The sequence below is a fragment of the Vulpes vulpes genome, chromosome 8, assembly GCF_048418805.1.
Source record: "Vulpes vulpes isolate BD-2025 chromosome 8, VulVul3, whole genome shotgun sequence".
In the NCBI taxonomy this organism is placed as follows: Eukaryota; Metazoa; Chordata; class Mammalia; order Carnivora; family Canidae; genus Vulpes; species Vulpes vulpes.
The window spans coordinates 62595202-62622879 of record NC_132787.1 but is presented as its reverse complement, the minus strand read 5'-3'; the positions used below and the strand labels follow the sequence as shown (position 1 = coordinate 62622879).

General features: G+C 39.4%; 1 protein-coding gene across 1 annotated transcript; it reads left to right on the top strand.

Annotated features, from left to right (window-relative positions):
- The first annotated feature begins 5892 nt into the window (after nt 1–5892).
- On the top strand, nt 5893–21586 carry DUSP11 (dual specificity phosphatase 11). Its single transcript, XM_025994535.2, has 9 exons — nt 5893–6132; nt 7532–7607; nt 11571–11702; nt 13467–13590; nt 17281–17341; nt 19379–19425; nt 19695–19770; nt 19998–20183; nt 21113–21586. Exons 1-9 carry the CDS (start codon nt 6032–6034, stop codon nt 21306–21308), a joined length of 999 nt encoding a protein of 332 aa, XP_025850320.1. The 5' UTR covers nt 5893–6031; the 3' UTR covers nt 21309–21586.
- The last annotated feature ends 6092 nt before the right edge of the window (nt 21587–27678 follow it).

Genomic DNA, 27678 nt, shown 5'->3' with positions numbered 1-27678 from the left:
TGGGCCATACAGGAATCCTGCCATCCTGTTCTTTTATGGGTAAGAGGCATTGATGGCATCTGGGATACTTTCCCCTTTTCCTTCTCACTTAAGTGTATCCAGTGTGGCAGTTACTGTAGCCTCCTCCCCCCTTGCAAACAGCCACTGTAGAACCTTGGGCCTCTAGGATTCTCTGCCTGCTGCTTGGGTGCAAGATCAGGCAAAATGAAGAAGAGAAGAGTTAGAGAAAGAAGAGGACATTCATTGAGAATAGGGAACATGCAGAATGAAAGAGTACAGGAAAAACAAGATTCATGTGGATTTTTGATTTCTGTGAGAAATAAGTTGACACATTTTAGCTTCATTTTGTATTAATAGAACATACAGGGACGCCTGGGTGGCTCAGTGGTTTGGTGCCTGCCTTTGGCCCGGGGCATGATCCTGGAGTCCCATCGTGGAGTCCCACATCAGGCTCCCTGCCTGGAGTCTGCTTCTCCCTCTGCCTATGTCTCTGCCTCTCTCTTTTTCTGTGTCTCTCATGAATAAATAAATAAAATATTTTAAAAAGAGCATACAATTATATATATTCACATGTAAATTTATATTAATAATATTAATAATATTATTTATATTAATATATTAGTATAACATTTACATAACATTAATTCCTCTATAACATTGATTATAATAACATATAATTACATAATTAGTATTTAATATCTTATAGCCATTAAATTATTTATTTATGCAGCTAGATAGTGCAGCAATGGCCATGAACTCTGTACACTAAAGAGAATATATATTTTTTTAGTTTTGGGGGTCATATTACCTCATTTACATCATTTATTGTATGTTCATAGAATATAGGTTGTTTTAAATGCTCCATTATCTTCAACATTTTTTCCCTTGTTTTTTTAAAAAGATTTTATTTATTTATTCATGAGAGACACACAGAGAGAGGCAGAGACATAGGCAGAGGGAGAAGCAGGCTCCCTGTAAGGAGCCCGATGCAGGACTTGATCCCAGAAACCTGGGATCACAACCTGAGCCAAAGGCAGATTCTCTCTCTCTCTCTCTTTTTTTTTTAGATTTTATGTATGTATTAATGAGAGACACACGGAGAGAAAAAGGCAGAGACACAGGCAGAGGGAGAAGCAGTCTCCACACAGGGAGCCCTCTGTGGGACTTGATACCAGGACCCTGGGATCATGCCCTGAGCCAAAGGCAGATTCTCAACCACTGAGCCACCCAGGCATCCCTTCCCTTGTATTTTTAAGGAATCCAGCATTATGAGACATAATGTGTTTTCCTCTTGATGATTGTTTATTTTAAAGCATCATGAACTAATGTGAGTTGATGGATTTTGTGGAGACACTTTAGAAAGGGTGCATGAGAAAGGCACCATGGCAACTTACACTGTGCCCCGGAGCGTAAGGAAGATGCCTATAGTCAGTCCCTCCCAGCCTGGATTGCTTCTTGTGACTGATAAAGTGCGTTAGGGCTGAGCTGCTCATGATTTTTAGGTGATGTAAGCTGGTTTAGGGGAGGAAATCTATGGATCCAGTCATCTTCCTCAATGGTAGGCTTGTAGGAGAGCCTAGATCAATCTACCTGTGAACTTTTCTGGTGCTAAAATTAGGAAGTGTGTGGTATAAGACGCCAAGAGCCCACAAGAAGATAGCTTACAGATGGGACCTCCAGAGAGACATACTTCACCTATAAGCCTCCTTTTCCTATTATGAGATATGAGTTTGTTCAATGATGGGGGTGATGCTTATCTGAGAAGAAATTGTGAAAGGTGTTGCAGCATAGAGACATGGCTTAAGCTTGTAACCTTTTTTCAAGATTTTCCCCCCTCAGAGTCATACCTCAGATAGCCTAGTTCAATGATATCAGTATACAATGTGAGGCTAACAGTCCGTAGAAAGTATCAGCAAGCCAGACCAGTGTCTCTTTCCTCTATGTTCCTATGGAGATCAAGGGACTCCATAGCTCCTACATTTAGGGTGGGTGGTATAAGATTGAGGGAAAGTGTAGTAACATAAATTCTGGTATCAGTGAAATATTTACATGTTAAAATATTCAGTGCTATCATTCAGTTCTATTTAGGCAGACCCTTAGGCCTTTCCTGGTTCCCTCTATTTTCTCTCCAGAGTTCCCGCCATTTAACTTTAGCCTGAAAGCTCAGCATCATCCTAACTTCTAGAAGACTCTTTAAAAAAATGATTTTATTTATTCAAGAAACAGAGAGAGAGGAAGAGACACAGGCAGAGGGAGAAACAGGCAGAGGGAGGAGCAGGCTCCATGCCAGAAGCCCGACGCGGGACTTGATCCCGGGTCTCCAGGAGGCACCAAACTGCTGAGCCACCCGGGCTGCCCTCTAGAAGACTCTTAAACAGAGAAGGAATAACCTAAACAGTTTAGTCCAACACTTTGGAACTTAGCATCAAGCCCTATTCTGACCTAAAGTCTTATTTTTATGGTTAGGGTACCATCTTATCCTATATGTATTTTTTTTAAGATTTTATTTTTAAGTAATCTCTATACCCAATGTGGGGTTTGAAACTGTAACCCTGAGATCAAGAGTTGTGTGCTATAACAGCTGAGCCAGCCAGGCACTCCCATCTTGTTCTCCAGACCCACTTCCTGCATTTTGCACACATTCAGATCAACGGGAATTGTAATATATTCAACTATCCAGTCTATCTTAGCAGGCTCTCTCTTACTTGCCCTTTTGTCAGTTTGTGATTTAATTAAAGACCAGGGTCTCTCAAAACCCTAAGGTTAGTTATTTTTGTTTGTTTGTTTTTTTCTAAGACCTAAATACCTAGAGCCCTACCATATAAAGATAAATTTTGTTAGTGTCAACTACTTAGCTGTTTGGTGGTCCAAATATCCCTTGATCCCATATTTTCCATTTCAGTGTACTACATACCTATAAAGGCATTCTTTTATCTCATGTTGGACTCACTCCCATCCTAAGGCCTACTCTTTTCTAGTTCCCATATTTTCTGAAAACCTTATTATGCCTAGGTCTGGATTTTCTTGTATCAAGTATAACTGAGCTTGTTGTGTCTTTTAGCAAATTGAGAGTCCAAGACCAATGTACCTTTTTTAGTTTCTGATACATTTATGTCACATTTTATATATTGTCATATTCATAGATATATATACCATTCATACGTTTTGGCTGCTACATGCCTATTGAAATTTTTTCAGAAATTCCAAAAGAGTAGTCTATAATTAAGCACCAAATTTGAATGTACCAAATTGTAAGTTTGCAAATGTGCTGTGGGATCTTATATATTTTCTTTTTCCAAATAGCAATGTAATAATACTGACCTGTTTTAAATAATGTGTAAGTTTTCAGAATTGTAAATCCTTGTGGATTTAAACTTGGTTAGAATCTGACTGTCCCAGAAATGTCAAAGCTAGTCATCTTTTTTACCCATTCATTTGATAATTTATTTAATAACTCTGATCTTTCTGAATCTCAGTGTATTCAGATCTCAAATGGTTGTAAAGACCAACAATTTATATACTTACAGAAATTAGAAACTAAAAAATACAAATCACAAAAAAATAGGTATTGTCACCTGGAATTCAGTACTCTATTCTGCCTTCAGACCTACTGTAGGACATGCTGGTCCTTTGCTATTCCACAGATAGCAAAAATTCAGTTTTTCTAACAGGTACAGATCCCTATGCCATACACTGTGTGGAAATCTTAGATGTGAGCTTCTACTCTCTCTCTCTCAGTTATTTTTTTTTCCCTAAGAACTAAATACCTACTGTCAACCTCTGGTGTGATACCTGGTACATGATAAGAATCCAATAAAAGTTTCACTGTGAGTAGGAGTGCAGGTTGATACAATACTTTTGGAGGGTAACAGTATCTTTCAAAATTTTAAGTCTACATATCCTTCATTCCAGCAATTCTACTTCTAGGGATTTAGATATAGACATAAACATATTTCAGGGCATTCACATTGCAGCCTGTCTGCAACAGAGAACAAAAGCCTGAAAGCAACTAGAAGTCCATCAATATTGGACCGGCTATATAGATTGTTTTCTATAATCTTTTTTTTAAAGGTTTACTTATTTATTTATTCATGATAGACACACAGAGAGAGAGGCAGAGACACAGGCAGAGGGAGAAACAGGCTCCATGCTGGGAGCCCGACGCGGGACTTGATCCCAGGACTCCAGGATTGCGCCCTGGGCCAAAGGCAGGTGCCAAACCGCTGAGCCACCCAGGGATCCCCCTGTTTTCTATAATCAATGAAACATTATGCACTCCAGGCATTAAAAAGAATAGAGCGGATGTATGCATAAATTGACTAGGAAAATCAGTATCCAAGATAGATTGTAGGATACATATATTCTACCGTTTTGTATAAAAGAGAAGATAACTATATATCTACAAATAAATATTTATATATAAACAATAAGTCTTTCTCTTACACCATACACAAAGATAAACTCAAAATGGATGAAAGATCTAAATGCAAGACAAGAATCCATCAAAATCCTAGAGGAGAACACAGGTAACACCATTTATGAACTTGGCCACAGCAACTTCTTGCAAGATACATCTATGAAGGCAAGGGAAACAAAAGCAAAAATGAATTATTGGGACTTCATCAAGATAAAAAGCTTCTGCACAGCAAAAGAAACAGTCAACAAAACTAAAAAATAACCTACAGAATAGGAGAAGATATTTGCAAACGATGTATCAGATAAAGGGCTAGTATCCAAGATCTATGAAGAACTTATTCAACTCAACAGCAAAGAAACAAACAATCCAATTCTGAAATGGGCAAAAGACATGAACAGAAATTTCACAGAGGAAGACATGGACATGGCCAACAAGCAGGTAAGAAAATGCTCCACATCACTTTCGATCAGGGAAATACAAATCAAAACCGCAATGAGTTACCACCTCACCCCAGTGACAATGGTGAAGATTAACAAGACAAGAAACAACAAATGTTAGAGAGGATGTGGAGAAAGGAGAACCCTCTTGCGCTGTTGGTGGGAATGTGAACTGGTGCAGCCACTCTGGAAAACTGTGTGGAGGTTCCTCAAAGAGTTAAAAATAGACCTGCCCTACGACCCAGCAATTGCACTGCTGGGGATTTACTCCAAAGATACAGATGCAGTGAAACGGCAGGACACCTGCACCCCGATGTTTCTAGCAGCAATGTCCACAATAGCCAAACTGTGGAAGGAGCCTCGGTGTCCATCGAAAGATGAATGGATAAAGAAGATGTGGTCTATATATGCAATGGAATATTCCTCAGCCATTAGAAACGACGAATACCCACCATTTGCTTCGACGTGGATGGAACTGGAGGGTATTATGCTGAGTGAAATAAGTAAATCGGAAAAGGACAAACATCTGGTCTCATCCATTTGGGGGATATAAAAAATAGTGAAAGGGAATACAGGGGAAAGGAGAGACAATGAGTGGGAAATATCAGTGAGGGAGACAGAACATGAGAGACTCCTGACTCTGGGAAACGAACAAGGGGTAGTGGATGGGAAGGTGGGCGGGGGTTGGGGTAACTGGGTGATGGGCAATGAGGGGGCACTTGGGATGAGCACTGGGTGTTATGCTATATGTTGGCAAATCGAACTTCAATAAAAACATACACTAAAAAAAAAATAATAATAAGCCTGAATGTAAGCAGTTGGAAAACATCTGGGAGAACCACACAAGGAAGTGGAGAAGTGGGACTTAACTTTCATTGCATATCCTGTACTATTTTGATTCTGCAGGGTACACACGTGCTCATCGAACCTGTGCTACCGGCCCCCGGCTTAGGAGGGCACTGTGGTTCCCCGACTCCTGTTTACTAATCAAACTTCTCAGTCAGCCAGCGTGGTGACGTCATCACGACTGTCGCGGCGCGTGCGCAGTAGAAGGGGGCCGGAACGGCGTGGGTGGTGCTTCTGCGCTGCCGCCCTGGGATTTTGTTTTGGCCCGGAGGACGCTGGCCTGGCGGCTTTGTGGCTCTTGCCGTTGGGTGGGCGGCATCTTGGGGCCCAGATGAGCCAGTGGCATCATGCCCGCGGCGGCTGGGGCCAGGGGCACGTGTTCTCTGGGCGTCGCTCAGCCAAGAAGAAGCGCGGAAACCACGTCCCGGAAAGGTAATCCGCCTTGGCCCCAGGGCGTGGCCCTCCTGCTCTGAGCTTCTGGGCCTGGGCTCCGTCCCTTATGGTCTCTACCTGCGCCGGGCCCCGCCGCGCGCCTGGCCCGTCCGCCCGAGCTGGGAGGCACTGATGCTCCCGCTGCTCCGCCCGTAATATCTGATCATCTGTGAGGTTCTGATTTCTTCCCATTTTGTTAAAAGCGAGGCTCTGGCCATTGCTTTTCTGGTAAAATGCAGAGGGACGGCTTTTTAAAGATGGGCTGCCAGTATTGGGGACACCCCTTAATTATCAAATTGGAGTCACCCTGAGTTCCTCGAGCTGTTCTTTTGGCACAGCAAATATGACTAATAAGACGAGTTCGAATGAGAAAACTCACCAGGACATCCGAACTTTCCACCGTAAAAGTTGATTTCTATTTTTTCCAGGAATCACAGAGGGCATACTGTTGCTTCCTCACACGTCTCATTTGAGCTAACTTCTTCTGTAGAAATAATTTTGACACCTTACTCATGCGTGCAGCGAACTCTTTTCTTATTTCTTGAGACCTTCCTTTCCTCCCATCTCCTGCATCACGTCCCCTTCATTTTATTTCCTGGATATCATTAAACTGTCAACTACTCTATGTTAGAATTTGCCTGATTTGTTGCGGTTAGGTGCTAACTAGTGTACATATATCAACTCTTATTTCTTTCCAATCCATTTTCCACACAAGTCCTTTTAATAGACTAGTTCGAATGTTGCTCATAAATATATACCAAAAACATTCTCTTAAGAATACAAACTCTTTGCCATGGTCTTTAAGACTCTGCATATTCAAGACTCCTCTCTTCTCCAGCCCCACACTGTGTCATTTTTGTCCTCACTTTCTGTGCTTCAGCTATACCGAATTAACCTTAACTAACTCATCCTACAGATGTCAGCTCAAATAGGACTTTTCACTGTGACTCCTAACATTCCTAAGTGAAGTTCACAGTCCCTTTTCTATCAGGTTTTCTTTTAAAATATGAACTTGAAGTTCTCTGTTGATTGAATTTGATGGCATCAGTTGTATAAGAACTAAAACTGAAGTGAAAAGAATTAAATTTAAATTATTTCAGTCAAAAGGTATGTGTTAATGACGTCTTAGTATTCAGGGTTGGTCTAGGTTTTATCAGGGATAGAAAAGTACTGGCCAACCCTGGTTTTAGATCTGCCTTATTTGTTGAGACCTTTGTACTGTTGCCTTGTATCTAGGAAGTATAAGTTGTTGCTAGGGGTTGAGTAAGTAGTGGAATAGCAGAATTCAAAGGGAAGAGGGGACCTACTGTGTGGGCTATGGTTTCCATTTACAAGGAGCCTTCATTCTATGCAGGGAGATAGGCTAACATAAAATTTGGCTAACAAATTATATTAATAGGTGGAAAGACTACCTCCCAATTGGACAACGGATGCCTGGGACTCGTTTCATTGCTTTCAAAGTTCCTTTGAAAAAGGTGAGCAAAAGTTAATTTATATTTCACAAATCTGAATTCATGATGTCAAATACTGGTGCTTGGCCATGTCCCACTCCACTCCCCCCTTCTCTTTTTGTTTTGTTTTGTTTTTGTTTTTATTTTTATTTTTCCAGTCATCTCTGTAGTCCGTGTGGGGCTTAAACTCATGACCCCAAGATCAAGAGTCCCATGCTTAGGGTTGCCTGGGTGGCTCAGTTAGTTAAGTGTCTGACTTGATCTCGGCATTAAAAAAAAAAAAAAAAGTCACCTGTTCTATCAACTGAGCCAGCGAGGCACCTCTTCATATCCCCCCCTTTTTTTTTAATGAATTTTTTTTTTAAGATTTTATTTATTTATTCCTGAGAGACACAGAGAGAAAGAGAGAGGCAGCGACACAGGGAGAGGGAGAAGCAGGCTCCATGCAGGGAGCCCGATGTGGGACTCGATCCTGGGTCTCCAGGATCACGCCCTGGGCTGAAGGCTACGCTAAACCGCTGAGCCACCCAGGCTGCCCCATATTCCCTTTTTAATAACAAATACTTTGTTATATCCCTTTTACTATTCTGAAATAAAATTCATAGATAAGTACGACTTCCATACTTAATTTTAGAGAAAAATCAATATAATGCTGAAACTATAATACAAACAATGAATAAAAGTAACTTGTAATAAGGTAATATGTATTAATTTCAATATGTAAATATTTGGGCATAACTATATTAGAAATAAAGTAGGCAGTTCCTTGCACCATGAATATAAAAACTGCAGATGCAAATTGAGCCAGATGGGTTTTCCTGCCTTACTGGCAGGACTTTCCATGATAGTGAACAGCTCTTAGTAGATTTTCAAATAAAACAAAGTACAGTCTTTACTTGATTGATAATGTGATTAATGCCTTGGAAAATTCAACGTACTTTAAAACTATACAAAAAAACTTTCGAGTTTATTTGTGGAGTTGGTTTGAAGGCTTAGATAATTAAGAGTTTTTCACCCGTGTGAGTGTTGAATAGGATATTAAAAAATCATTAGGCTTCTCTGTGTGGCCTCCATAGGAGGATACATCATGAGGCACCATTGGCCGTGCAGGCTGGTGACAGGAGTGCCTGTGGCCCAGTCGCTGGGCTCTTCAAGGTGCAGCAGAATCTATGAGGTGAAGATGAGTCAACATCGTTCTGATGTTTTCCAAAAACGTCTTCAAGGATGGCTGTGATAAAACCACAAGGAACACAACTGCATGTAATGAGCATTTAGGTAGCTGCAGGTGAATGTTCAAGTCTATAATTAAGGTGGTTAAAAATTCTTAATTGCCTCAAAGGCTTGCAATTGAAATGAAAAATGAAGAATTGGTCAAGAAGACATGAAATGAAGCAGATGATGAAAATGTGAGACACAATAGTAGGACTGTTAGGCATTTGGCAAGATTTTAAGCATCCATGAACTCCATTCACTAAATGCTAATAAGACCCCTTCACTCCCATCATCATAACCAAAAAACACCCAAAAATCCAAACCTAAAGACTCAGTGCCCTGGATTAGTAAGTCAGGATTTCAGCTTGGAAATTCTAAAAATTGTGTTTTTGTTTGAACTAAGAAAGTAATAAGTGGGGAAAGCATTTGGCCAATATAAAAAAAAAAAAAAAAGTGAGAAAAGGGACACCTGGCTGGCTCAGTGGTTGCATATCTGCTTTCATCTCAGGGCGTGATCCCAGAGTCCTGGGATCGAGTCCTGCATTGGGCTCCCTGTGGAGAGCCTGCTTCCCCCCCTGCCTATATCTCTGCCCCTCTCTCTCTGTCTTTCATGAATAAATAAATAAAATCTTAAAAAAAAAAAAAAGACTCATATCTCATTAAACTGCCCAGCATAAAATGGATTGGTATCTCGAGAAGCACACTTTGGGTGTATTGGGAATTTATTTGTTACTCCTAGGTCAGAGTTCCTTTTTCATCTCTTATGTCAGTTCTTCTGCATCTTTGGATTTAAAAACTCATCTTTTTATAAAGGTAACTATATGGTTCTTATTCACATCCATCAACGTCAAACATGGTGGTGTTGAATAAGTAGAATAGTGTTGAATAGTGTTTGGCCTATAATAAATATTAACAGATATTTGTGGAATGGACACCCCATTTGCGGTTACTGTGAGTTATCTCCTGTATTTCTTTTCTCTGTAAGATTGTCCTAATTCCCTAACTCCCTATTTCTGGCCTCTGAAAGTGGATTCCTGAGGTTCCACCAGGGTCCCTGCTTAGCCTCTTGCCTAAAAGTACATCAGCAAGATTGAAAAATAGGAAGACTCTTTAGTTTTCCCTCCTCCACGCAGCCACAAATCTTTCCTGTATGATGCCGTGATAAAAAGCCTCCTCCTAGCTCTATATACTCGGGTTATCTGTATTTACCATTGGCATTATTTAGGCACTGTAAAGGGGACTACAGAGCTGCATAACCACCCCAGTGCAGTTCCTATTCATGCTTAGAGTTAACATGTGACATTGACTTCCTGTGTGTTTTATGGAAGTCACCCAAAGAAAAGCAGCCCCAGTACTTGACAGTCACTTCTCATGCACATTGGAATATAAAATAGCATAGGTTAAGTGTCACATCAGTGCTATGGCAAGAAATACCCAGGAATTCAAAGGAGGGGGAAATGATAACAGACAGGAAGGCTTCCTAAAGGGTTTGTGACTTGAATTAGTTATTTAAAGTTGTTCACATGGCTAGAGATGATATTTGATCCATCAGCTCCAAGTCTGCAAGAAGCTTACTAGAGAGAGTGTATACCTTGTAATTCATTTACTCCTCAAAGCTCTCATATGTGGAAGACTCAACATCATCAATCTCTTATATCTTCCTAAGTTAATATATTACAAATATAACATCATCTCAAATAGACTGATTCTAAAATTCATAGAGAAAAATAAACCTAAATAGCCAGGAAAATTCTGAAAAAGAAGAATAAAGGTGGAGGGGGATCACGTAGCCCTGCCAGATACTAAGCCTATATTAAAAGTGTAGCTAGAGGGATCCCTGGGTGGCGCAGCGGTTTAGCGCCTGCCTTTGGCCCAGGGCGCGATCCTGGAGACCCGGGATCGAATCCCACGTCAGCCTCCCGGTGCACGGAGCCTGCTTCTCCCTCTGTCTGTGTCTCTGCCTCTCTCTCTCTCTCTGTGACTATCATAAATAAAAATTAAAAAAAAAAAATAAAAGTGTTGCTAGAGCACAGGGGATTTTTAGGGCAATGAAACTATTCTGTATAATACCATAAGAGTAAATATATGTCCTTATACATTGGTCAAAACCCATAGAATGTACAATACAAAGTGATCTGTAACATAAACTGTGGACTTTGAAAATGATGTATCAGTGCTGGTTCATTGATTCTAACAAATGGACCACAGTGGCGTGGAATGTTGATGGAGGAAAATGAGGGGGATGGGCTAAAAAGAGAGGGTATAAGGGGAAACGCTGCTTTCTGTTCGGTTTTGTTTTGAACCTAGAACTGCTCTAAAAACTAGTCTGTTAATTTTTTTTTAAAGTGTGTTGCTGGCATTTGAATAACCTAACAGATCAATGAGCGGAGTATATAAAGAAGCCAAATATGTAAAGGAATGTTTAGCAATAAAAGCCACCCTTCATATATATATGTATATAAGAAGTATTTAGAAGTACCTATTTATAGGTGTCCCGCGTGGAGCTGGAGATACAGTAGTAGACAGGACTGATACGGTCCCTGCATTCTGGGACTTAGAGTCTGGTTAGGAGATGAACATAACACAAACATAGAAATAAATGCATAGAAGTGAGCTTATTTTCTTCCTTCTCATCTCTAGAAGAAAGGATTGTAACATAACTTGTAAATTTCCAGCAGAGGGGAAACTTTCCTTTGAATCTCCTTGTGTGTTGGCATCACAAGGCTTGAATAAATGGCTTTTAAGCACACACTTGCTCTTATTTCATTCTAACAGAGTTTTGAAAAGAATCTTGCTCCAGAAGAACGTTTTTCACCGTTGGATCTTTTTAACAAAATCCAAAACCAGAATGAAGAACTTGGACTGATTATTGATTTAACTTATACTCACCGCTATTATAAACCAGAGGTAATTGGAACCCTTCACTGAAAAGAACCTACTTACTGATACTATAATAATGTGTAGTATCAGTAGTTATCATCATATGCTAAGGCTTTTTTCCATGGGTAATAGTTCAAAAAGGGAACTTAGTGGTTTCCTTAAGTACCTATTTCTTTTTTTTTTTTAAGTACCTATTTTTAATTAGTATGTCAAAATGAGGTTAAAGAATGAATTAAAATGTAATATTGGGCAGTCGGCTCTGTATGTGCTAAAGAAATTCTGTAAGCTTCCATGTTCCATATTTTGAAAATAAACTTTCAGTAAGAATAGTAGCAGCCTAAAAGGAACGAAATGAATATCCATTATGTCTTTAGCACTTATTTTAAGCAGTTGCCTGAGCATGTGAGCATCATGGTAAAAGACAACTGTACTTTAAACCTAATGCTTTTCTTTTCCCAGTATATAATCTGTTGGCCCATGTGGCCTCTCAGTGGGAGGGAATTATCCTTCTGGCCAATTTCGTTTTCTTGGACAACAAATAATACCTAATGTTTATTAATATTTGTAAAGCAGTTTGCTATTTAAAAACTAATTTTCCCTGCATTAACTTAATTAATGCAACAGTCCTTTACTGATGAAGTACTAGTAGTACTGCTATCTCCTGCTGAGTGCTTACTCTGCGCTAGACTCAGAGGATAGATGATTACAGTTGCAAATTTTATAGATGATAAAACTAAGTCTCAAAAAGAGAATTGACACTTGAACTCAGTTATTCCTCTTGTTTTAGTTTATTGTGGTCAAATGTACATAAATAATTATCTTAACCATTTGTAAGTGTACAGTTCTGTGGCATTAAATACATCCACATTGATTGTCTGTTGCATAACCATTATCATCTATAACCGAAACTTTCTCATCATTCTAAACAAAAACAACATTCATTAAACAAATAATCTTACTTCCTCTCCCTGCCATGGTAGCCTCTATGCCAGTTTCTATCTTTGTGAATTTGACTGTTCTAGGTACTTCATTTAAGTGGAATCATAGAATATTTGTCCTTCTGTGTTGGACTTACTTCACTAACTAATGTTATCAGGATTCATCCATGTAACAAAATGTCATTTCTTTTTATGCCTGAGTAATATTCCATTGTGTGTATATTCCATATTTTGTTTATCCATTCACCTTTGATGGACACTTGAGTTGTTTCCACCTTTTGGCTACTGTGAACAATGCTGCTCTGAACATTGGTGTACCAATATTGGGTCAGATCCCTGCTTTTAGCTCTTTTAAATGTATAGGTAGGAGTGGAGTTACTGGATCATATGATAGTTCTATGTTTAGAAACCTTTGAGAAACCATCAAACAATTATCACACATTTTAAATATACACAGAGGTAGACATAATACTGTGGGTAATCATTGTACACCCATGAACTTATCCAACTTTAATCTTTATTAATTGACAGCTCTTGTGTTTCATCTCTATACTTACTGGCTTCACCCCATTCCATATTATTTTGAAGCATATCCATATATCATATAATTTCACCTGTACTTTCTTGGTATATATATTTAAAATATAGGACTTTTATTTTTTACTATAATTATATAACATTAAATATCCAGTCAGTGGTCAAATTTCAATTGTCTTCTAAATGTGTTAGAAAATGTTTTTTAAGAGTTGAATTAAATCCAGATAAGATCCATACTTTGCCATTGATTATTAGGTCTCTGAATTCGTTCCTTACAAATGAAATAATAACACATTTTCATGGTTTTGCCTTATAGGACTTACCAGAAACTATTCCTCACTTAAAAATTTATACAATTGGGCATCAGGTGCCTGATGATGACACTATTTTTAAATTCAAATGTGCTGTTAATGAGTTTTTAAAAGAAAATACAGACAATGGTGAGTTTATTGTTGTTTTCTTTCCTCTTACCTGAACTTCGGTGTGCATTTTGAATGGGGTTGGGATTTTTAGTATTTTTAATAGTTTTAGCAATTAGGCCTGTTGTGTTTGATAATATTAAGGTAGAAATGTCAGATGGTGCAGATAGGGTAAGGTGTTTTTCCTTTTATGGTCACAAACAATTTAGTTTAAAAAGTGGTTTTAATGAGAAGTATGAACTAGCCTCCTCATCTATTTTTATTTATTTTTAAGGATTTTTATTTATTTATTCATGAGAAACACAGACAAAGAGAAGCAGAGACATAGGCAGAGGGAGAAGCAGGTTCCATGCAGTGAACCTGATGTGGGACTCAATCCCGGGACTACAGGATCATGCCCTGAGCCGAAGGCAGATGCTCAACCACCAGGCTATCCAGGCGTCCCATCCTCATATCTTTTTAAAGATATTTGGGAAATATATAATAAAAACTTTTTTTGTCTTATTTATTGGTTCAGAGGTGAGAGGTAGGGGAAAAGGTTAAGGATGTCAGGGTTTTGGGTCAAAGGATATGGAAAGCAAGGCTTGTGTGACCCTCTGCTGAGAAAACAAGAAAAAAAGATCTCAAGGTCTTAGCATATATAAAAGAGACAATAAAAGGAAAAGGTTTGGAGACAGAGCCCTAGAAGCAGAGCAAACCAAGGTGCAGCAGTGGAGTGGCCTCCTCGTCATGTGCATTTAAGATATTCCTGCTGTTTTCCATTTTGGATACAAATGCAGAAGGACACTACCACCTGTCATTCAGACATAAAGGACTTTAAAAAGCTCTCATTTCTTGTTCCTGCTTTAAGATCTACCACTCTGTGGGAAATAGATCTTACTAAGCTATTAGCTTCTAAATTTTAAGAATCCACTTACCTATTTCTGGCATCTGGCTATCAGAAAGAATCTGGTATTTGCTATATTTTAAGATTAAGGAATCTTTTGTCTTTGGAAAGCCACTGACCTACAGAACCAAATGTTCATTTTGTTCTCTTCCTAAATTTAGCTTGAGGAGTGTATACTGTGTTAAATAGAGAGCATATATTCCATATACACACACACACAAACAGGGACTAGAGGAGAAAAAATAGAGATGGAGGTGGGAAGATAGGGGATGGGAGGTGAGAGAGAAAAAGACAGGAATTTTAAGATAAATTTTCAAACTATAACATGGTTGCCTAATGCAGACACTAGCTCTTAAATATCTTAAGCCCTGTTCCCTGATCTTCCCTCTACATTAACTTTAAAACTTAAGAGGCTTGGCTTTGCTTCTGACAAACACGTCATCCATGGACGGGGTAAATTATTTGATTTGTATTAATTTGTCTCAGAAACGTTACCTCGTAAGATATTAGGGTGCAGCTGCCAGCCTTCTCACTGCTTCTAGGCTCCTCTGTGTGCAGCTGCCCTACAGTATTCCATCTGTTCTGTGAGGGCTAGAAGATTCATATGAGTGCACATGAGCAGGTCTGTAAATCTTGTTTGTTCCCATGTTCTACCGTATTGAGCTCTCCTGGTAGTCCTGGGACCTTGCTTATGATCCACTTTGGCTACCTCTGCTCTAAGCCCCTCCCACATTCCAGGCTCCCTGATGAAGAGGGTGATGCTCTACTGTCCACTCCTTAGAACTGCTAGAAACTCAGAAAATACGTTGATTCAATAAATGCTGTGAGGCTTTTGGACTTGGTAGAGCTCAGGGATACAGGGTGAAAGCAGTCTCTATTCCTTAGAAACCTACAGTTACCCAGGAAGATAAATGTGTGCTAACTCTAAGATAGTGGCCTAATTAGAATAAAAGAACTAGGTGCAACAGGAACATGAAGGAGAAGTTGAGGGAAGCCTGCCTGGGGAGACAGCATTTGAGCTGGGTAGTGGAGAAGAGAATTTTGCCAGAATGAGAAAGAGAATGTCTGAGTTTTGGGAATAAGTACAAGAGGCACAGGGCTTGAACTTGTACCAGGGAGCAGAAGCCTCTGATGTGACTAGAGGGTAGTATGAAAGGGCGTAGAATTCATATGTTCATTTTCAACAAGCATTTAAAGGTCACTTTTTAAGTTAAAGGCAATGTTCTAGGAAGCAGGAACAGAAGTAAGTTCTTGCCCTTTTAAACTCTGCATCCTGGTGGAGGAGAGGAATGAATAAGTAACTATATGAAATGTCAGATGGTCATACATGCTTTGGGGAGTAATAAAGAGGATTCAGAAGTGAGGGGACATATGGGGTAATCAGGGAAGGCCTCTCTATTAAGATGTCATTTGAGTAGAGCCTTAAAAGAAGTGATGAACCATTGGATATCTGCAGAGTTTGGGGGACAGAGTGTTCAAAGGAGAGGGAATAGTAGGTGCAAAGCCTGTGAGGCATGACTATGCTTGGCGTGTTTGAGGAATAGTAAGGAGGCTAGTGTAGCCAGAGTGGAGAATTTATGTGAGATCAGAGCAGTAGAAAATGGGATCTGAGAGGTTGGCAGGGGCAGGAGGTAGATCATGGAGTACCCTGTAAATCCTAGTTTGAGTTGTTGTGGACATACAGTTCAGTTGGAGAAATTGATGATACCGTTTATAAAGAGTTCTAAGTGCTGTGCTAATAGTTTGGGCTCTATTCTATGCTAAATGAAGATTTTTAAGGGAGCAACCCTGCAAGTGCTTTCCTACCAGACACCATCTAGTTACAGACATACATTTTGCAAAGATCAACTACATGTGATTGTTTTTAATTTCTCACATAATTTTTTTAAGGGATGGATTAAGAAATACTATGGCACAGTTGGAAAAATTTTAAACTTCAAGAATGAAGTCTTTGTTCTGTTGGCCTGCTGTGCAGCTTGGGCTTATATCTCCAATTCTCACTTTTTCATCATAAAATATGAATAGCACTGCTTACCCGAGTGCTTCACGGGCACATAGACTCTGGTTTGTGTGGGGAGCACCAAGTGAGAGAAGGAATGGAAGTGCTGAGGGAACTCATGAGTCCCATAGAAACTGTTCTCTTTCATATTTAGTATCCAAAGTAAAGGCATTCAATTTGTTTTACTCAAAAACAAGTTTCATTCTTCAAGCCTGTTTTTTTTTGGCTTCCATTTTCTATAAATCAGTTACCAATGGGCATTCTGTATGAAGAAGCTGGGTTTGTCTCAGTGGCATTTTAGCTGTTAGTAACTGACCAGGCTTTCTCCAGTTTACACAATTGCATCTAATAGGGGCTATGCAGAATTTCTCAGAGGTGGTGAATTTCGACTTTATGTTAGATAATTCTTTATATAGTATGTTTCTTTCTTTCTTTCTTTCTTTCTTTCTTTCTTTCTTTCTTTCTTTCTTTCTTTCCTTTCTTTCTTCTTTCTTAAGATTTTATTTATTTACTCATGAGAGACACACACACACAGAGAGGCAGAGACACAGGCAGAAGGAAAAGCAGGCTCCACGCAGGGAGCCCGACGTGGGACTTGATCCCGGGTCTCCAGGATCATGCCCTGGGCTGAAGGCGGCGCTAAACTGCTGAGCCACCCGGGCTGCCCCGTATAGTATGTTTCGAAAATATGCACTCCTCACTAGTATTCCTTTTCAGGGTAGTGGTAGTTTTTGTGGCAACTAATAAATGGTACTCTGAGGAAAATTGTAGAATTTGTTTTTGGCATATCTGCTTCACTTATTTAACTCCGTTCCTTGTTTTTTAGACAAACTTATTGGTGTTCATTGTACCCATGGTTTAAACAGGACTGGCTATCTCATCTGCAGGTGAGTTACCAACCCCAAGAGAAAGATAATGTTTAAGTTGTTTTGTTTTGTTTACAATAGTAGTGTAACCTAGTTGCAAAAAATGGAGTCAGTATTGAAATGTATGAAATAGAAAGCAGTCCCCACCCTGAGATTACCACCATAATAATTTAGTACGTATTTTTTCAGGCTTAAAAAAGCAGACAGATATAATGGTGTGTTATTTAGACATCCTGTTTTATAATTTAATATATGGTGGGCATCTTCCGGTGAAAGTATTTGGAAACCTTATTCTTTTTTAGAAACTGTATTGTTCCTCTGTTTCCTGATAAACATAAAAGTCAGAAGTTTTTCATATTGTAAAACATTGAATTAATTAACATTCTTGTTTGAACAAATTTGAATACATATGCTATTTTCTCAGAAAATTTCACTCAGAATGGATTTCTGAATCAAAGAATTGATGTCATTTTTTTTGTGGACTTTGCTACACTGTACTGATTTATATTTGTTCATTCAGAAAATACTTATCAAGAATCTGTTACGTGTAAGCACTGTGCTGGGTGCTAGCAGGAAGACTTCAGAGACTTAACTTGCCCTTTATGAACCCTAACAGTCTACAGAAAGAATAGATGTTCAAGAATCACACAAATGTGTGTAAAATTACAGCTCTGACAACTGCCAAGGAGAGAAGCATGGTACATGAGAGCATATTAAGAGGGAGGATTTGACATGGAGATTTCAGAGTGTTTCTCTGGGGATGTTTGGGCCGATACCTGAAGGATGATGAGGTATCTGTTAGACACTGGGGAGAGAATTCTGGGCATAAGGAACAGTAAAGACTGATAATAGGAAAAAACATAAACTCATTGGAGAAATGAGCCAGGGAGAGTGGGCCATGAGAAGTATGGTGTTAAAGTGGAGCTGAAAAGTTACGGGGAAAAATGTTGGGGGAGAGGTGCGAGTGCCTGGCTGGCTGATCAGAAGAGCATGTGACTCTTGACCTCAGGGTCATGAGTTTGAGCCTCCTGTTGGGTGTATAGATTACTTTTTTTTTTTTTTTTGAGATTACTTAAAAAGGTTTAAAATGGATTTGGAGGAGCACCTGGCTATCTCAGTCAGAAGGGCATGTGACTCTTGATCTCAGGGTCTTGAGTTTGAGCCCAATGTTGTGCAGAGAGATTACTTAAAAAAAAAAAAAAAAAAAAAAAGTTAAAAGTGGAGCTAGAAGTATGGGGAGGAGTGAGATCATGAGGGTCTGTGTTGAGACTTTATCTTAAGAGTAATTGAAAACCATTGAACTTTTTTTTAAGGGTGAGTTTGTAGAACAAATTTGTATTTTCAAGCCATCATTTTGCTCCTAATTGGAGAATATACTGCAGGGGAGGAAAGAGTAGAAGCAAGGAGATAAATTAGGCTTTTGTAGAAATCAAGGCATGATGGTAACTCGGACCAAGGTGTGGTCATTTGGGTAGAAAGATATGAACATATTCTAGAGGTGCTTGTTGTTAGGACTTGGTGGTGGGTTGAAGATCAGGGTGAGGGAGAAATGGCTGGTGGTAGTGGTGACTCCTAAGTTTCTAGCCCATACAGTTGGTTAGATAGTGTTGTTTAGATTTGATGTTAATATTTTTCCCAATTTCTCTTTTGCTATTTGTTGGTTCCTGGTAAATATTCTGCCAAATTAAGTAAGTCTCCTATTTCTAGTATAAAAACCACTTAGATCAAAAATGACTGTTATATTTTATTGGATACCTTTTTAATGTCTTCCAGTTTGGTCCTGTATTTTCTTCTCTTTAGTTCATTAACTAAATTGTTGTATTAAGGTAAATAATTGTATTAATAGATGTGCTTAAAGTTGGGTCTTCGTTGCATCCTTGGAATAAAAGCCTATTTATGGTCATGGTATATCATTCTTTAATAATTGTTGGATTAGATGTGTTGATATTTTCCTAGGATTTTTATACATATATTTGTAAGTAAAATTGGACCTTTTTTGAAAAAAGCTTTATTTTTTTCTTTTCATAATATGTGACATGAATTGTGTTGTTTTGTTAGATATTTGATTGATGTACAAGGCATGAGGCCAGATGATGCAATTGAATGTAAGTATGAGGGTTGTCACTCTTTTTTCCTTTTTATAAAAGTTGAAGGTGGAAATGTAGATGAGTTTCTCAAATTTTGGAGAAAAGAAATGTTTGTAATTCATTTGTTCTGACATAATACAATTTTCCCAAAAGTTTATAAAGGGATGTATTTGGAAAAAGTAAGGTGTAAGGGTCTGAATAATGAGTGGATTTCAGCTTTGATCTGCTTTCTCTGGGAAAGATTTGCTTTTTGTACAGTGATTTCTAACAGTTCACCCACTCTTCAGTATTCAATAGGTGCCGTGGACATTGCTTAGAAAGACAAAACTACATTGAAGACCTTCAGAAAGGTCCCATCAGAAGGTAAGTTGCATTTTATATGTGAGATATGTGGTTAGGGAGATATGTTTTTAGATCCTTTAAGTTGTACCCATCCATTTTTCTTGTAGCTTACTTACTTGGTCGGGGAAACCTAAACAAATGAGGCGGGGAGGATAGAATTATTATTTTCATGGGCCAAAATATTGTTACTAAATTGGCTACAGAATTTGGAAACCAGTAATAAACTGTGTGGAAATGTTCTCTTTGAGGAATTGGGATTCCAGTATATCCAGATCAAGTGGTTTTGAAGATACAACACATATGATGGAACCAGTCCACACCACTATTAAATCTGTTAACCAAGGACATTGGTATAACCTACATCAGACCCAAGGTTACCCAGTACCTTCTCGGCATTTCCACAGCCAGACCCAAGATTTGCAGCAGTCAGTAAGGTATCTCTGCTGTCCCCTTTTCTAGAATTGAAATAGAAATTTATATCATAAGTGATATAAATCTCATGTGGCAAACACATGAGAATGGTGAGAATTGATGTTTTCTAGCTCATCAGTGTCAACCAGGAGGTATCAGTTGCTCCTATTTTGCATTTAGAGCTGGAGAATCAAGTAGAGGATGGGGAATATGTGACTTTTCAGAGGCATTTGGGAAAAGGACTTAGAAAATTTCATTGACTCTAAACCTAGTTTAAGCCAACAATTTGATGTGATTACCACAAAGGATCATTACACAAAGGATGTGTTCTTAGGCTACATTAGTAGTGGTAAAGTTTTCAGATTAAGGAGGGTTGTTATTTAAAGAGTAAATATAAATTATAGAGAAAGTAGTACAAATCCAGTATGATACATTAAATTTACTGATCTTTTTGGAACAATTAAACTTCAATCTGAATTTTCCAAATTTGTTGTGTGTATAGTTATTACTAGGACTTCTACACTTTATGGCTAATTTATATATGTAATTATTTATAAAGTGAAAGCAGCTTTCTGTTTTTAAAAATGAATACCTTGTTCTGTCTCATGACAACTCTACCAGACTTGGGGAGAAAGTATTTGATTAGAAAAGCGTGGGCATTGATCTCTGTAGGGAAAGGTGGAATGGTTCTCGGGAAGCTACCATGTGCCAAGGTGTCATGGTAGGTTATTTAAATACGTTATCTCAGTTTACCTTGAAAACAACCCATGAAGATGGAAGGTGTTACTTTCACTTTATAAAGCACTGAGAAATCCAAAGATGAAGCAATTTATCTGCTAAGGTTATACAAGTAGAAAGCAGGAGAACCAGAGTGTCTGTGTATTATTTTATAAAGCTTATTATGTATTTTATTAAAACTAATAATAATTCATTACTTCCTGTTTTCTTTAAGAAAATTTTCACAGAATCAGAATGTTTACCAGAGAGGCCATATCCCTCCTCCTGGTCCCGCTGGAGAGGACTATTCACAAAGGAGGTACTCTTGGAACGTAAAGCCAAATGCCAGTCAAGGAGCCCAGAATGCAATGTGGTATCCTGGCAGTTATTACAGACTGTCCTATCCAACCTATTGTGGGTGGACCGAATGACACAAACCTGTCCTGGAAATCTTCCTGTAGGCAGAGCAGGACTGAAGACAGCTGGAGTGACTTCGTATAAGATCAGGCCAAATGAGGTTTATAATCTATTTTATTGCTCCCTTATGTGTTCATGCTTAAAGAAAAATGACATTGATACTTACCTCTTCGCTGGTAAATTTACAGTATTTGCAACAGTAAAGGAAATAATCTGTCATCCAGTCTTAAATTTTTTTTAAGGAAGCTGGTATTGTAGAACCGATAATATAATAAAGAATTTCCCATGTAAATTATTTTTTAAAAATTCTGTTTTCCTTATCTATGTATTTCTTTCTGACTAGATGTGTGATAGGAGGAGTGTATGTATGGAAATTTCTGGTGTTTTTGTCATGTTCTATTATTGATCCAGTCACTAAGGCTATCTTTTTCTCTCCTGACTGTTCAAGATTTCTATTAAAATCTATCTAAGAGACAATCTCCTTAAAATCTAATCACTATTTGAAATTAGTAATTGTATTTTTATGATTAGATGTTTCTTTCTTTGGCAGTCTCTTGTGGGATCTATCTGCTTTCACTGAATTATCAGATATGCCGTCTGACACAGGAATGGATAAACATTTAGGTAATTGTCAGTTGGGCAAGAGAAACTGATCGATAAACCAAAATGCTGCTTAATTTACCTGGCAGGGTAATTGTTATCAATTGGGTAGAACTATTCAGAAAACTTGAAAACTTTTATAGACTACAAAATTTCTTTAATGAACGGAGTAGGAGTAGGACAACATTTAAAACCTGGGATATCTGGAAGACTTGTGGACAAGCGTGGCTCTTTGTTTTATTGCTTCTCTGTTGAACATAACCTGCTTGGGATCTTTTTCCACTTGCCTCACAGTAGAAGGGTGCCTTGATCTTGACTTCTCAGTTACCTTTTCTGTAGATATTTGATGAATATTCAGGCAACTTGGCTTCATTTTTTTAAAAAACCTCTGACTTTGAAGATTTGTATCCCAGAATGTCTCATACTGCATGCGATAGGTATTTTCTTTATCCTCTTTTCCACATGAACATGTGGAACTGGACCCTAAGCAGGTGCTCTAGTTCAACCAGTCCCCTGGTCTGTGTCTAGTTAGCTCAGTCAAGTAGCTACCTTTTGTCTGAGGAATGGCTCGTGGTTTTCCTATGCCTGCCTCATGTAACAGATACAGAAGTTCTTGCTGAAAGGCTGCTCTTGTGGAATTGTCCACCAGCATACACCGTGAAGGCTTACATGGACTAAAATTGGAGCCAGACAACTGGTGAGGCATAAAAGAACAAGCAGGGGTAGGCATGGGAATCCAGCTACTCTGATAGTTTTCGTTGGCAAGCAGATTCTAAGGAGGACATTGCCAGCAGAAGTGCCATCATTATAAGTACTGCTACCTTCAGAAAATGTGACCCTGTTGTCCCCTCTGTCCCTTTCCCATTTCAGTTGTCAACATGGTTTGTTAAAAAACTAGGCTCGTTAAAAACAACCAAGAAACTAGGCTCCTTTTGCTATCTCATATCTCATTTATTCTTCCCCACACTAGAGTTCTGGCTTCTGCTGGCACCATACCGTTAAGGTCTGGCTAAAGAAACCAGTGACACTCACTCTTTTAAAGGTCTTCAGTAGCCTTTTTAATTTTAAAGTTTTCATTTTTATTTAAAGAACACATGAGTAGTTTAAAATTCAAATAGTTCTACTGAGAGTACAGTAGAAAAGAATAGGTCCCCCCCCAATCTTACCCCTGGCTATCACTCTCCAAAGGCAAACACTATTCTTTTCTTTTCTTTTCTTTTTCTTTTCTTTTCTTTTCTTTTCTTTTCTTTTCTTTTCTTTTCTTTTCTTTTCTTTTCTTTCTTTTCTTTTCTTTTCTTTTCTTTCTTTTTCCTTTCTTTTCTTTTCTTTCTTTTCTTTTTTCTTTTCTTCTTTTCTTCTTTCTTTCTTTCTTTCTCTTTTTCTTTCTCTTTCTTTTCTTTTCTTTTCTTTTCTTTTCTTTTCTTTTCTTTTCTTTTCTTTCTTTCCTCTCTCTCTCTCTACTATCAGGGGGGAAGGGGAGGGAGAAAGGGCATCTTAAGCAGACTCCATGCCAAGCTCCAAGCCCTATGGTGGAGCTTGATCTCACAACTCGAAATCATGATCTGAACCAAAATCAAGAGTTGGACATATGACTGAGCCACCCAGGTTCCCATAATACTAAATATTTTTGCCCTATCTTCTAGTGTTTGTCTCCCATGTTTAAATACTATGTTTATTTTGCCATTCGATGATTTTTCCCATTTGTGATATTACCAACACTGCTGTAACATTTCTCTTCATATGGTTAGGATAGACACAGATCCTTTTTTGTTTGAAATCTCTTCTGGAGCCCTCTAGGTTGCCTCCAGGTTGGGTGCTGTGTTAGTGTGCTAGGGCTGCCTTAAAGCACCAGACTGGGCAGTTTAAACAAGAGAAATTTATGTTCTCTAGAGTTTTGGAGGCTAGACGTCTGAGCTCAAGGTGTCGGCTGGGTTGGTCTCTTCTGTGTTTATAGATGGCCATCTTCTCCCTTTGTCCTTATGTGGTCTTCCATCTGTGACTCTGTCCAGATTTCCTCTTACAAGGACACCAGTTATATTGGATTAGTGCCCACCCTTATGACCTTTATACATATCACCTCTTTCAAGACCCTGTCTCCAGATATAATCCCATTCTGAGGTCCTGGGGGTTAGGGTGACTTTAACATATGAATTTGTCTGGGGTAAGGGGTGGCACAGCTCGGCCCATGACAGGGACCTTAATTGTTCTCTATGCCTGGGGAGTAGCTGTTGCCCTGGGATTTCTCTTCACTGTCACCCTGGTCATTTCTTATATCCTTCGTCTGTTTCCTGGATCTCATAGCTGGCTGCTTTCATGGTATACTTCCCGGGTTGGTGGAGTATATCCTTCCTTAGCTTTCTAAGATATAAATTTTTCAAGACTTCTGCATTTGTGAAATGGGTATACTTTATTCTTTAATTCCACTGATAATTTGCTAGGTTACAGACTTGTAGGTAGGTACTTTCAAATGCATTTATTCATTGTTTTCCACATTTTGTTGTTGCTCTTGAAACCCTGTGGTATTATGATTCTTTGGCTTTTGTTTGGGACCTGTAATTTTTCTCTCCAAAAAAGCGCTTTAGGATCTTCTTTATCTAAAATGTCTTGAAATTTCATGATATGCTTAAAAGTGTGTTTTTTGTTGTTGTTTTTTTAATTTGTAATGCTGTATACTTAGCCCTTTCATGCTGGCAAGTTGTGTACATCAGTCCTGAGAAATTTTGTTCTTTATATTTCAGGAACCTCTATTAGTTGAATATTGGATTTTTAAAAAGATTTTATTTATTCATGAGAGACACAGAAAGAGAGAAAGAGAGAGAGAGAGGCAAAGACAGGCAGAGGGAGAAGCACGCTCCACGCCGGCAGCCCAATGTGGGACTTGATCCCGGGACTCCAGGACCACGCCCTGGGCCGAAGGCAGGTGCTAAACCGCTGAGCCACCCAGGGACCCATTATAGGATATTTTTTTGAAATGTACTTTTAAGTTGATTATATATTTTTCTCTTGTTTTCCATTTTTAACCCTTTTGGCCTTTCTTTTTTTAAAATCAGGACAACTTGGGACGCGTAGGTGGCTCAGCAGTTGAGTGTCTGCCTTTGGCTCAGGGCATGATCCCAGAGTCCTGGGATTGAGTCCCACATCAGGCTCCCTGCATGGAGCCTACTTCTGTCTCTGTCTGTGTCTCTGCCTCTCTCTTTCTCCATGTGTCTCATGAGTAAATAAATACTTAAAAAAAAATAAAATCAGGAGAACGTTCCTTCAATATATTATTTTTTTCAAGTACTTTTTTTTTTTAATTTTATTTATTCATGAGAGAGAGAGAGGCATAGACACAGAGGAGAAGCTGGCCCCATGCAGGAAGCCTGATGTGGGACTTGATCCCGGGACTCCAGGATTATGCCCTGGGCCGAAGGCAGGTGCCAAACCGCTGAGCCACCCAGGGGTCCCCAACTTTTTTTTTTTAATGAATGTGTTCTCTTTTTTCTCTCCAAAGTTACCAGTATTTTTAGGTTTCTTCTGTTTCCTGCATCAACTATTTTCCTTTTGTTTGTTTGTTTGTTGATGCCTGTCTCTCTTAGAGGTATTCTTGAAATATCTGGTGATTTTTGCCCATCTTTTCTTTTCTTTTTTTTTTCTTATCTTTTCATACTTAAGATTGAGGCCCTCAAAACTGATGGAAGCTCTGGTGGTCTCATGGCGATTTGTAATAATGTCAGTCAGTTTGTTTTTTGTTAACTTTCCCCTTGCTGCAGTTTTATTTTTCCCCATTCTGACAGTTGCCATCTTTGATAATTTTATTGCACTCTCTCTCATCTACCATTTGATCTCTCTCTTCATTGTCTTGTGAGTTTTTAATCTGTAAAAATTCCTTTATTGGTAGTTTGGGTAGGAAGTATAGATAGAGATATGAGTTCAGTCCAGCCAGTGGAATGAGTCTCTGGTGCCAATAAAGTTGGGTTTGGGATTTATCCTGAGTCTGACATGCTTGACCATTACATGTTGTGTCCCAGAAGTGAAGGCCATCGAGTGTCCTCACTGATGATTTGATCTTGCAGTATCAGCCACAAACACTCCCACTGTGGAGGGAGGCCCTATGTAGGAACCTGTATGAACCACCTTTCTTTTTCTTTTTCTTTTTTTTAAAGATTTTATTTATTTATTCATGAGAGACACACACACAGAGAGACAGAGACACAGGCAGAGGGAGAAGCAGGCTCCATGCAGGGAGCCTGACGTGGGACTCGATCCTGGGTCTCCAGGATCACACCCTGGGCTGAAAGTGGCGCTAAACTGCTGAGCCACCTGGGCTACCCATGAACTACCTTTCTAATGGAATTCTAACAACTACCCCAGAATTATGTCCTGACTTAGAAATTTCGGATGGCTTCTGGCCTTCAGAGCCCACTTCCAACTCCTTGTCAGGCCTTCTGTGATCTGACTCCGAGCTGACTTTTCAAAGCCTCTGCTCTACTTTATTCCATTCTACAGTGTGCAGGCCATTCCTGGAGTACCTTGTGTCACATTTATGCCACCATGTCTTTGTCTTCCAGCTTGTTCCCTTGGCTCTGATGGTGCTGCAGTCTCTGAACAAATCACTCCCATTCTGGAAGCCCATCTCAGTAAAGCCTTCTCTCCCAGCTCTACCCCCTAATGAATCATTCCTTTTCCTACAGGGTACCTTGTGTCACTACTTAGCATTTATTTCATCTATATCTCCTTTTACACGAAACACAGATTCCAAGCACAGTCACTGATTCCCTCAACGCCCTCTTCCTTACAAAGGTGCCATCTGCCACCTAGCCCATATTCCCATTTTCAGCCTTGCCCAGCAAACCTTACTGCATTCCCCAAGCTGACTGAAGCCCAAGTTATATTCTTTTTAAGATTTTATTTATTCATTTATGATAGAAATAGAGAGGCAGAGACACAGGCAGAGGGAGAAACAGGCTCCATGCCGGGAGCCCAACGTGGGACTTGATCCCAGGACTCCAGGATCGCCCCCTGTGCCAAAGGCAGGCGCCAAACCCCTGAGCCACCCAGGGATCCCCTAAAGCCCAAGTTAAACTCTGGGCCTGCGAGGCCCTTACAGCCTCCATGCCAAGCCCTCTCTCCTCTGTCATTTCTCCACTTGAGAGAGGAGAGCTGTAGGGCCGGTCACAGGTCTCAGGCTTTTTTCTTTTTTTTTTTTTTTTTTAAGATTTTATTTATTCGTGAGAGACACAGAGAGAAAGAGAGAGGCAGAGACACAGGCAGAGGGAGAAGTAGGCTCCATGCAGGGAGCCCAACGTGGAACTCGATCCTGGGTCTCCAGGGTCATGCCCTGGGCCGAAGGCAGCACTAAACCACTGAGCCACCAGGGCTGCCCAGGATCAGGCTTTCTGAGCTGCCAATGAAGGGATGATCAGCAGTATGGAGGAGCCAGCTCCCACTGTGGGGAGCCTTGATTAATGGAACACAGAGGCCAGGGGGGAGCCTGGCAGGCAAATTCCCCCTTCCTTGCAATCCCTTCTGTGGGGTTTGTCAGGGAAGGTTTTTCCTTTCAAGGTTTCCGGAGAAAGTTTAGCCCACTGAACAAACATGTCCCAAACAACCCATGTGTCTTCCTGGCTCATTGTGGAGCCTGCCTTTGAGGTAATCCATTACCTCACATTGCTTTGTAGCTTTCCTTGCTTTCCTTCCCTTTATTCTTCACCCGTCTCCCTGCACATATCCCAAATAAAACATCAGCACTTTAATCCTTGTCTCAGGCTCTGCTTTCCGGAGGACCTAGGTAAGATACTCAAG